Genomic DNA, 12,935 nt, shown 5'->3' with positions numbered 1-12,935 from the left:
ACTATCTCGTGGTTTAACGTGGCCAGCCCACTTGGACACGGTCCACTGAACCGGACAGTCCTGGTTTGATCCCTTAATACCGCGTAGGGGAAAGTCCAGTGGCTTTGTACACCTCTTGCATGACTCAGCCGGGGATCAAAGGCAGGAGCTGTCTCTGACGACAATGTTCTCACAAGGTAAAGGAATGCTCGGCTAATGCCGCAACAAGATAACGGACGACAAGTGGACAGCAGCTGTGAGTGAGTGAGTGAGTGAGTGTGTGAGTGAGTGTGTGAGTGAGTGACGCCGCTGTTAGCAATATTCCAGCAGCAATAAGATAGCGGAGGACACCAGAAATGGGCCTCACACATCGTACCCCTGTTGGAAATCGAACCCGAGTCTTCGGCGAACGCTTTAACCACTAAGGTACTACACCGCCCCTGCGGCTATGGTCACTGACAAGTATGTCTATATCTTTCAATTTACCTGACATCCAGGAGCCTACATCTGGCGATCAGTATTACCTGATATTTGTATTCATACACCGACCGGCGGAAGCTGGCTTCCGTTCTGTACCCGTTCAATTCTAGAGCTTAAAAGGAATTCAAAACATATACCTTCACAGGAAACATAAGTGTACCGAAGAATTCCGTATTGCCGCGTATACGTCATTCACGTGTACGTATTAACCATGGGGATTAAAGGTCAGATGAGGTCACAAGCACCCAAAGCGTGACCTATTAAGTCATGGCCAGGGGGCACGGGTATTGTCAACGTAAAGCCTGCAGTTGCAGCCAGCAGACTGTGTGTCATCGTATAGCCTCCATTACATTTCATTACATTCGTTTGCACAGATTCGATTAATGCACTTTCACACCAAAGACCCGCGGGTTCGATTCTCCACATGGGTACAATGTATGAAGCCCATTTCTGGTGTCCCACGTCGTGATATTGCTGGAACATTGCTAAAAGCGGTTTAAAACAATACTCACTCATTCTCTCACCCATTATCAAAGCACTTGGACAAGCTGGAAAAAAGCCTAATATAGAGTGAGTGAGTTTAGTTTTACGCCGCACTCAGCAATATTACAGCTCTGTGACGGCGCTCTGTAAATATTCAAGTCTGGACCAGACAATCCAGTGATCCAGTGATGCATGAGCATCGATCTGCGCAATTGGGAACCGATGACATGTGTCAACCAAGTCAGCGAGCCTGACCACCGGATCTCGTTAGTCGCCTCTTACGACAAGGATGGGTTACTGAAGATCAATATTCTAACCCGGACCTTCAAGGGTTTAACAGTGCATAGATTCAGGCACATTAAATGGACGAAAGCACATAAAACTAGCTTTAATCATAATAGGACATTTGGCAGCCAACTATAGATATTCAGGGTGGCCATTGCTAGGAAATAAAAGCATATTCATATCTACATGGAGTAATATTCATTTAGTAATATTTAATCAATAAGTGTCCATTTTTCAGCTGCAGAGTCATTTTCTTAGCATTTACCTATGGAAACTGTGTTAAATACAAATTGCAACGGTATATGCCCGATATAACAGCTCAATCCACGAAACGTCGAGAAGGTCCCTTTAGCGGTTAACCGTAAATACACGTCTGCACCTTCAAGCGTACCAGACACACAGCAAGGCTGCCGGTCGATAACCAGACTCATGGTTATCCTGTATTACTTAAGACACTTCAAACTTTTAGAAATATTATCATTTAGTAAATGAAAGCATACGATTGCAATATTCACAAACATGGATGACGAAATGGGCACGTGTACTTACATAATGTTTTCCATTGGAAAATACGAGTGATTAAGTAACGGGTATATATATCCTTGTATATTCAAGATGATATCAACAACGGAATGTGATAACATCCGTTTATCATAAAAAAAAAAACCACACATACGACCTCTATTAACCACATGTACACGTCCTTTCCAGGTAAACTAAAAATAGATTCTCGGGAAAACCGGCCACGCGGATTTCACGATCCTTGTGCAATGACCGACCTAATCTAGTTATCACCGGTTCTGGTCTGTTGGGTCACGTTCATGTGGCCAATGTTATGTTCACTCTACTGAACACAACTTTGTACAGAATAACATTTACAAAATGAAAACATTGTTAAAAAATTTCAAAGGTTACAGAATGAATATGCAATGCAGTGATGGTCTTTCGTCACGAGAGAAAATTTAATAAATCTGAAGTGAATTCACTCACGATTCATGCTCAGTATTTGTTTTTTCATATGGGTAAACATGAATAAAGAACACTGTTCGTAGGATCAGCATCATGCAATATTTCAAACGTAGTTAAAACGAATGCTCTGGATCTTGAAGTGGCAGGAATTCCCTAGCCTCGTTCTGGAATTGCTGGCGCAAGACCCAACGTGTTAAAAGCGGTTGGGAGAATTTACATGTGTAGCGATTTGTTTAAACAATCATGCACTAGTGCAAGCAGTTATCTGAATTAAAACATTCCAGTTCTTTAAGGCACGTCAATGTGCTTGAATGGGTGCAGCATGGGCAACGAATATAGCTCACTTTGACAGATAATAAGGGAATTACATTACAGGCGACATAGCAACCGGTTTCTAGGGAAGTATTTTCCTTACCTTTGACATCTGCTTCCAACCAATGGGAGGACCGGACGGACGGGCAACACCTTGCATTGAGCTAAAGACTGATACCCGCAGCGTGTCAGCACATTCTTGTTGTGAGACTTCTGAGGAGAGGACGTGTGTGTATTTCATGCAAACTGTTGGATATACCTGTGCAGAAATCGGAGTACATTTAATCATGACACTTACAGAATGCGACGATAACAGCAAAATGCAGCAGAAACCACAGTAAGTACTGCTTATTTTATCCAGGTGTCTCAGTCAAATGTACCTTTGGCCACGTAATCATTGCAACGTTGCATCAGGTGAGAAGATGGGTCCGATTTTAGACTTCAGGTTTAAACACCAGTACCCAAATTGAACTTGTATGTCACAGGGATTAATGTCTCCGATGATTCTGCTATAATTTTAGGAAGTTGGCATCGATTCTAAAATTTGACACTTTGACAGGTATTCTTTCCCGCGCGTTCGGAACATTATGAAAGCCATGTTTGCAAATTCTTTTAAAAGCTTGGCAGTCACTAGTTGACAAGGCAGAGTGTGGAATGTCATTTATTCTCAGTAAAACTGTCAAAAAATATAAGCGATTTTCGAATCCTTTTTTCAGAAAGCATGTGCATGGTACCTTCTAAATGGATTTTGACATTCGATTAATTCGTTTAATACGATTCATATGATATATAAGCAAAACAGTATTTTGCAAATTGTTGTCGGGACATGTGCTGTATGAAACGTTGGGCCGGCCCGAATCCAGAATCCCAGCGCGTGACTGGATGACGTCATCAGCGGTCCAGTGTTTATGTGTTGCAAGTGGTGATATACAAACACGGGGATATCAGTAGATCGATGTTAATCTTAGTATGGGTATGTGCGCTGATTGTGATTATATTACCACAAAAGGTGCTTTACAATGAAATCAGCTGATAAGCTCGTGGTTGGGCTCGCGCTCGCGGTCGATCAGGGGAACCCCTAGCTGTCATGCAGGTTGTGATTACTCATGAGGCTATTTATAGACATGACTACGATCTTACCATGACAATGTTAAAAACGCATGTTGTTTTTCGTGTTTCAGGAATCAGCTAACGGTAGGCCACGCCCTCCGAGACACAATCTGGCAGGGCTTAGAGCAAGGGAGATTGACTTGCGGAATGTTCGAGTGCGCAAAGCATTTAGAAATGTAAGTATAAAATTTAACGACTAATTCAATTTGAATATTTTTAATTTCAAAATAATTAATATTTAATTAAGACTATTATAATAAATATATGTACTATCCTTGCAGGGTATGAATGCAAGGTCGTCATCATAAGATGCTTGTAGAACTGTATAATTCGACCTTGTGGTGTAGATAAAAGTGAAAATAGGAATGATGGGAATCTGTCATTTTAAAAAACACATACAAAAATATTTTGAGTACTTGTTATATGTTGTTATATATGCATGAAATTAATCAAACTTGTTATTTTTGCAGTAACCCTCACAACATCATGTTGTGTGTCCTGCCTGAAGATATGGTAGGGGATGTGTCCGTACATATTCATCACACTCTCATCGAGGCTTTCTGTATGGAAAACAACATCAGACTTGTCAGGGTATGTAGCTTTAATCTTTTTCCGTATCTTTTGTAATTTGTATTTTGGATAGCTTTTTTCCCACCAGCATTGAAATATACTACATTAAAGAAGTTCAGGGCCATTCGAATCTTACATATTTCTATAATTAATCTTTCGTGACATATTTGCTTCAGAAATATGAAAGAGTCTGGTCCTTCACCTTTAGTAGTATAACAGTTTGACCAACTTGTTAAGAAGCTTGATCAGAAGCATGAAGTCATTTAAGGTCAATGAATAATCTCACTTTTGCCAACGGCCATAAATTGTTTACCTCTGCCTTTGTTATGGTCCTATAGAGACTCTAATCGGAGTTTCAAACAGGGACACTGTGCTTATGAAATAAGTGCCTAAAGCTTCTGATTACAAAATGGCAATGTGTTGTCTCTTTGTGTCATTGTGTCCATTGTGAGCATGCAACGGAGGCACTTCGACAAAACACACTGTTTGCGCTAAATACAAACAAACATGTTTACGGGGTAAGGCCCCGTCTGTGTTGCCAATTGGCGCAGCTCTGCATACATATCCCAGTATAACAGGAATTTGATCTAACTTGTTAGAGTCACCTACAAAATTTCACTGCGTCATCGTATGCCCTAGTTTGCCCTCTACCTACATAATCATTGGGATAGATTGGCGTTGCCACACTCATGAATATTAATTTAAGGACCGACCAATCAGATCTTCGCTTACAAACGCATTAGGATAGAAATTCGGTCAGATAAACAATAGCACGTGTCTTTGCTCCAGATCGTTGAGAACGTGCATCATTGCACGCGACTGGAATAGTCATCAGATTTGCATTTTGTTTTACTCAGGTTTCTCTGTTTTTTCTTCAGAAGAATTTGCGCACATATATTTAGGAGATAACGGGGTTGCCCTACATAACACACATGAAATAAGTTAATGATATGCCTTAGTTTTAGTTGTTTTCCAAACAGACCAATATGCTCGGATTTTGATGGTTGTTACAACAATTTTGATCCTTCAGGTTGACAGCGAAGACAAACTGGCGTCAGTTGTCAAGTGTCGCCCAGGGCAGCAGATGAACGACAACGATGTTGCTGCTGGAAGGGTTACGTACAGCGACGCAGGCTGCGTCATCGTGGACTACCCAGAGGAAGACGACCTCAGTCCTGCTGAAGTGACCGTGACCACATTCTGCAAGTCTGTGGCCGGGAAGGGTTATGGACCTGCGTCCGTTGTGACAATACCCGCATGAACATGAGGGACATAATATGGACAATCTAAGGTAACTATTCTAGCAGCTACAATTAGGGTATTTGGTTGGTTGGTTGGTCTATCAGGGGCGTTAGTTGCCATTATAGATAAAGACAGGGCTTAAACATGATTGCTGAAAAAAAGGTTTGGCAAGCCCTCAATACTATCGAAATAAAAAGCTTTGCAACCTATCGGGTTTACACGAAAAAAATGGCTTGCTACGTCTGGTCTTTTACTACATAAGAGGCATGTTTGATGTCCAAATTATGTCAGCAGATTAGAACTTCATAAGAACGGCTATTGTTAAACGTTGTATAACGTCGTCAATATTGCTATATGACAATTACCTGTAAGCAAATGAAAACAGACCAGATAACCTAAGGGTTGATGTCATGAGCAGCGACCTTAAAAGTGTTCGATTTAGCATCAGTGAACACGTTGTTGAGTAGTGCTTTATGAGATTGCATTTATGTTTCAGGGAAAACCACATCCCGAAAAATATCCACAAAAAATGAAGAGATCTTCATGCCGGTGAGACATCTCAGATCTGCAACTGCCAAGTTGGATCTATGTCTCAAACCGTAGATGGGTTGAAGTCATCTTCATTGATACATATCCATTGTCTCATCAAAACCCATTGGTCATGTAAACGCCATGATTCAGGACGAGAGACACGGATTGACCAGAAGCACTGGTTATCCCGCCATCATCAAGGTTCATCATCACGTCATCAACCAACACAAACGAACCACGTGAGATGAACTGTGAATGAACATCGAAATTCGTTTGGATATCACCTGAACAGTGTTTAAAACAACATTTCATGCCATTCATCTATGCAAAAAAATATAAAAGGAAAAAATGTGTGTATATAACATTTGACAAAAAGTGACAATGCTTCGTCTGGGAATGACGAACAGTCTAGTGCATCAAGGCATTGGAACATGTGACTTTCTTCTAGGGTTACCTGCCCTTGAACGACACGTTGAGGAACGAGGGGAAGCTGTGAATGAGCTCAGAGAAGCTCGAACCTGCCGACCAGCTAACGGCTATATAAAATAACGGGACTTTGTGTATGCATTGCCCTGCATTACGCAATAGACAATTGTATGTCAGTTCATTATAGATCACTGGAGAGTTACGTTTACGTTAAATATAGTAGCTACTTTCTCTGACATTTGTAAAGCTAAATTAATAAGTTATTGTTTGCATTTTGCATTAGGTTACTTATAATGTTTTAGATATTTTGTTTAGATTTAGAAATAAAAAGTGAAAAGTATTTTCTATTTTCATTTTGTTCTTGAGGGTGAAGGTGAGTGCGAGTGAGTGAGTTTACGCCGCATCACGACCGGAAGCACTGGAAAAGGCATCCCACATTACACACATGTGGGGAAGCGAACCGGACCTTCGGCGTGGCGATCGAACACTTATCAACTTGGCTACCTCGTGCTCTCTGTTAGTGGATGCTTATTGTCTCTGCAGTCAGAAGTCTTTTCTTCGATGACACGTGAATGGTCAATATTTTATTGAGACCAACAGGAGTCAATACGGTGATCCTGGATGCAGGCTGTCGGATTGTCTGATGCTTGTATTTCACTTTGTATTGATGCAATACGTCAACATGGTTATGGCAAAGCAACACGCCAGACAGGATTATGACAATGAACACAGCTGCGATCCTTGGTATCCACTCATTCCGATATACACTCGTGTACACATCATGATATAGCCAGATTCGTAAAACGTATAATATATGTTTGATGAATATGTGTGCGCAAAAACTTCTGTATCTACAGCACAAAAACACATTTGTTAAAATTTACCTAAAGGCAATTGAGGTGTCTTGCTCACAACGTCAGAAAGTGTTGGGTTTTTTTGGTTTTATTTTTATTTCATTTTATTTTTATTTTATTTTTTTTGGGGGGGGGGGGAGAGAGAGAAGAACCCCCGAACCACACACACACAAGTGTAAACTTAGGCTCAGTATCATTCGTAACTCTGCTATACTGAGACTCAGTACAGCAGTGTAACGAATGACACTGAGCCTACGTTTACTTAGACTGACACACACACCCTGAAAATTCCTGGATCCGCCTTTGACGTGAAGGTTGTATGTATGGACTGCAAAAAACACTGTCCACTGTATCGTATACACACACTTGACAAAGATGCCACCACGAAGCGATGTAGCGCGATTCGGTGAAGCCAAAAGGTCACCTTGCCCTACTTAAAGGTCATCGCAGTGGTCATGCATGTAGGTCATCCCTCGCACGCATCACTAAAAGACCGCTGGAAATAGTTACAAAACGGTGATCCAAGTTTAACGTCTCCGGTGCTCCTTGACACAGATTGTAACTGGTCTGATTTAGATTTGCCAAACTCACCATATAAGTGAGTGAGTATGGTTCTACGCCGCTTTTAGCAATATTCCAGCAATATGAACGGCGGGGGACACCAGAAATGGGCTTCACACATTGTACCCATGTGGGGAATCGAACCCGGGTCTTCGGCGTTACGAGCGAACGCTTTAACCATTAGGCTACCCCACCTCCCCTCACCATATAAGTAATTGGGAGTGAGTGAGTGAGTATGGTTTTACGTTGCTTTTAGCAATATTCCAGCAATATCACGGCGGAGGACACCAGAAATGGTGAACCAATGTGAGGAATTGAACCTCGTCGGCGTGTCGAGCGAACGCTTTAACCACTAGGCTACGACACGGCCCATATAAGTAATTGGAATGTATCTGACCGTAGGGTACAGGTCGTAGGTAATACTTACTTGTATGGTATCAGCACCTAGCTCGCAGTCTCCAATTTACCTACATTGACAAGCGATGAAAAATGCAGCTATTGTGATTTGGCAGTTGGTGTGGGTAGTTTCATTGCTCTTTTCGTGTAATATACAACCTGTCAACTTCGAGGACACCGTGCTGTGGCAAGTGCAGCTTGCGTGTATATTTCATATATTGTTCTGTGCCCAATCTTGTCTGCTTTAAATGTGTCTCAATGCATGTCATGTTTGCAATGCTGTTTATGGCAACTGTGGAGAAAGCATCCTATACACCAAGACCTCGGTAATCCAGACATGTTGATGTAATGTTTGTGTCACACTGGAACCTCGTTAATCCGAACCTTTGAATGTAACCAATGTGTTACACGTTTTTTATCAAGAATTTTCGAGGTAACATTCTTGCAAGCACCCAGTAAGAGCTTTTTCTGGCGAACATGAAAACTGTGTTTTATTATATAAATCTCGTGGACTTAAGCGTACGATCACTCCAAAGTGGCTTCGACAGGAAAACGTTCACTGTAATAATTTCTAGAAGTTAAAACTTGATCTGTGTGCGTGACGTAGCAAACAAGTGACATCCACACTTCCATGCTTCTGAAGCAGAAGTTTCACTACTTATTCACTACACAATGGTTTAGTTATTAATGTTTACCTGCAGAAAATGTAGGAAGGGTGGTGTTAATAAATAATCAGAAAATTAAACTGCGCATTTAATAGCACAATTTTTGTCAACACATGTTGGCATAATGAGACATATTCTCGGGAAAAACACAAAACAGACTCTCATCTTGCTATATATGACATCGCAGGACAGTGATTCTTCAACAAAAATAGATGTCGATAGAAGGGTGACAAATAACTTAAAATACTACTTCGAGGACTTCATGAATGAGGGCGCCTTAATAGGCAAAGACATGGGACGTAGTCAGTACCATATCAGGTATAAACATGACACTGATACGAATACCCAAATTATCACGCACCCGTATATGTAATGTCCATATACCGAGATTATAATTCCACCCCCATATAAGGCAAACATGTATACATAACCATACATGGGCGTATTGACCCTGACAAAGATTAGAGTTACCTCCCTTCCCCTACTTCCCTGTCACGTTGATGTTTCCGCACGTGTTCAACATCGTGATGACCTTGTCGCAGTTTTATGTAATAAACTGTTACCGGCATTTATGCACTTAGTTACACGGAGATATAAGACTTATATACGAAGCCCACTTTTGAATGTTTTTTTGCATTATTACTGGAAAGCAGGGTAGTTCACCCGCCTAAGGATATAGGTCAATTATTATAGATTTCGTGTGTTCAGTGGATCGTGCATAACAAACTTATCTGTACTTTAGTTAGTGCAAGTAAATTAATATAATATTAAATATATTGCCACATCACAATACACGTATATAACGTTGTTACCAATATCTACATTTAAAAAAAACGAAGCCTCAAACTTTTGAAATCCTTTACTTTAGACTAACATATAGTTTCTTAAATGATCATATTTTACAGAAAAATACTGTTTACAAAAAATAATCATAAATTATAATGAAAAGGAGTCCAGAGATTTTCTTCCTTCTCTGAAACTGTGGAAATCTAGACTTGCCACATATTCTAGACTTGCATGGGCTTTCTTGGATATATTTGTTTCAGGGTATGTATGACAGATTACCTTTACTTGTAAAAATATACTTCATCTCAAAATCATTAATGACGATACTCTCCAAAATACTACCAATGACACTGTATGTTGTGGACGATTAGATCATGTAATCGTCATAGGAATAATTTAAAAAACCAAATCAGAGTTATTATTGCCATGCTCATCATTCACCAGGAGCAAACCTGACAATATGTTATTACTGACACGATTCATGCCATGTTTGTGTTCTTTATTGGATCTATATATTATCACATCCTTGAAATACATTCAAAAACACCAGTAGAAAGAGCATTAGACTAAGGCTTGGTCTCTGAAATTATATAATTTGATAGTAACAAACAAGCCCTAGGGAGACCAGAGATTCAGAACCTGAACCTGAAGAAATCTAGACTTGCTTTCTTTAGGGCTTTAACACACTGCAGAGAGAGCTTGGCAGTAGGGAAAATAATGTGGTTCAGGGACTGTGAGACAGACTAAAAGAGCATGTGCAAGTTGTAGATGCAGCGGTAGCATTTTAGTATATTTTTGTTTGTTTGTTCCTTTTTTTCTTTAGCTAATTATAATTAGAAAAAGATACCGTCCTTGTTTTCGTGTTTTCCTTTTTTAGTTGTTATGCTGGTCCCTGTACTAACTTGATTTCTGCAGAAATAACGTTTACATATATGTAGCCGTCAAGGGTAATGCAATTTCCTTCACAAAGTCATTGCTATGAAGGGCTCATGTAATTAGGGTCTTAAAGGGAAGGTGCAGACTCGTTGATGGGAGGAGACACAAGCCACTCAACACGTGTCGAAAGGTGGTTTACACGCAACAACGTGGACCGATGTCCTTGTACGTCTCTTGGAGATGATGTTGGTACATTTAACAACAGTGAGTGAGTGATCTGGGTTTAATGTCACTTTCAACGGAAATTTAGTTATATTAGGGATTGCCAATTTACTTTAATTTCATTCATTCATTCATTCATTCGTCGGGGCGGTGGGGTAGCCTAATGGTTAAAGCGTTGGCTCGTCACGCTGAAGACCCGGGTTCGAATCCCCACATGGGTACAATGTGTGAAGCCCATTTCTGGTGTCCCCCGCCGTGATATTGTTGGAATATTGCTAAAAGCGGCGTAAAACCAAACTCAGTCAGTCAGTCAGTCAGTCATTCGTCCGTTCCGGTACATGTCTTAGACGTTGACCACTTTGGTTAAGGCCCATACGAGGTCATGGTGACCAGGAATCAATGGGACTGAAACACCTATCTTCCTTCGGGATACGGAGTGGTTGGGTAGCATAGTGGTTAAAGCGTTCGCTCGTCACACCAAAGACCCGGGTTCGATCCCCACATTGGTACAATGTGTGAGGCCCATTTCTGGTGTCCCCCACAGTGATATTGCTGGAATATTGCTTAAAGCGGCGTAAAACTAGACTCACTCCCTCCTTCAGGATGGCCCCCACTGGCCTAAAGTCCGGACCAAATAAACGAGTGACTGATATAATGAGCAATGTTCGAGCAAGGATGGGACCGTTAACAAGTCACCAAACTGACAACACGATCCATTTAGAGGCCTCTTAAAATTGCTTCCACTCCTTTCCCTGAAGTACGTTTAGAGTGAGTGAGTGAGTATGGTTTAACTCCGCTTTTAGCAATATTCCAGCAATATCAAGGCGGGGACACCAGAGAGGGGTTCACACATTGTACCAATGTAGGGGATCGAACTCAGGCCTTCGGCCTGACGAGCGAACGCTTTAACCACTGGGCTACCCCACCGCCCCTGTTGATGATGAAGGTAGAGAGATGATGTAGACAGTTCCGGCAGCAGTCTGTCTCACAGTCCCTGAACTACATTATTTTCCATATTGCATAGTCCTTCCTTCAATGCTAAAGCTCTAAAGGAAGCAAGTCTAGATTTCCTCAGGTTCTGAATCTCCCATCTCACTGGGGCACCATTTTTAATTTAAATGGATTTATTTGTTACTATCAAAATTATATATATTCGGGGACTAAGTGTTAGTCTATGATAACCGAAGCTGTAATATTAGTTAAACAGAAACAATTACAGTAATGGAGTTTGAAATAATGCAACAATGACAATGATAGTGATGAGCACAGCTGCATAGTTGGCTGTCGGGTAGCACAATGGTTAAAGCGTTCGCTCGTCACGCCGAACTCCCGGGTTCCAGTCCCGACAGTGCACAGCATGTGAAGTCCATTTCTGGTGCCCCCCCCCATCGTGATATTGCTGGAATATTGCGTAAACCTAAACTCACTCACTACAATCAGAATTGTCTCCCGCTTTACGCCAACCTGACCCAATGCCAGACACCTCCCGATCATGTCCGTTTCACAACGACAACATTAACAACGAAACTGTTGTTGTTCATTGTGTCAGTCACCTCACCCGCAATTACAGCTGTAACTAAAATAGCTCCTAGTGGTGCTGATTATAACGCAGACGATGCCTGGCGAAGACGAAGTTAGCATAGAGCGAGCTATTTTCAGACCTAACGGGATATATATAGACACAGCACTTGTCGCTGTTGCAAGTGACGGGAGGCGAATCTGATGAGTGGTGTGCGGGAGTATGTATCCTTTCACAGACGCTCGGGAGTCTTCGTATGTTAGAGATGTCTTAATCTGAGGGGACACCTGTTTAGACCAGGCGTCTATACAAGGGATAGGTTATGAATTTTTCAAGAGTCCATCAAAGCCGGCGTGTAGATTTGATCCACAGGTTCGATACCTAGTCTGCCATACAGACCTGAAACAAATATCCCGGGCTGTTTAAAGGTTTTGGGAATACCGTCTCTTCAAACACAGAAGTCCATCAGCGGGTCCACAACACTTTATTCGTCAGCTAAGTATGTAATTACATGATAGTGCAGCAACGGCCAGGCAGCACCACAGAGGCGATCGTCAGCCCACCTGCCCAGCCGCTGTCCGAGGGTCAAGTCCCGTTACATTAAGAATTCATTGTCTATATACTACTGACTGTCAGGCTGCCCTGTATCGTATTACGATACATGTATGG

The 12,935-nt window shown here is 41.4% G+C and overlaps 1 protein-coding gene across 1 annotated transcript; it reads left to right on the top strand.

Annotated features, from left to right (window-relative positions):
• The first annotated feature begins 2,633 nt into the window (after positions 1–2,633).
• Positions 2,634–6,727, top strand: LOC124283947 (growth arrest and DNA damage-inducible protein GADD45 gamma-like). Its single transcript, XM_046719984.1, has 5 exons — positions 2,634–2,845; positions 3,690–3,794; positions 4,089–4,209; positions 5,219–5,479; positions 5,927–6,727. The coding sequence occupies exons 1-4, from the start codon at positions 2,634–2,636 to the stop codon at positions 5,447–5,449; spliced, it is 669 nt and encodes a 222-aa protein (XP_046575940.1). The 3' UTR covers positions 5,450–5,479; positions 5,927–6,727.
• The last annotated feature ends 6,208 nt before the right edge of the window (positions 6,728–12,935 follow it).

Source organism: Haliotis rubra, unplaced genomic scaffold (genome assembly GCF_003918875.1).
Source record: "Haliotis rubra isolate DU_JTF1 unplaced genomic scaffold, ASM391887v1 Scf325, whole genome shotgun sequence".
NCBI classification, from domain to species: Eukaryota; Metazoa; Mollusca; class Gastropoda; order Lepetellida; family Haliotidae; genus Haliotis; species Haliotis rubra.
This window is presented reverse-complemented; position numbering and strand designations above follow the sequence as displayed.

Bases quoted from the DNA above. Each gene is read 5' to 3' on its own strand.
- LOC124283947 (XM_046719984.1), top strand. From the start codon at position 2,634: ATGGGAGGACCGGACGGACGGGCAACACCTTGCATTGAGCTAAAGACT. The intron at 2,846-3,689 runs GTAAGTACTGCT...TTCGTGTTTCAG, and splicing joins AAAATGCAGCAGAAACCACA to GAATCAGCTAACGGTAGGCC. The intron at 3,795-4,088 runs GTAAGTATAAAA...TTATTTTTGCAG, and splicing joins TGCGCAAAGCATTTAGAAAT to TAACCCTCACAACATCATGT.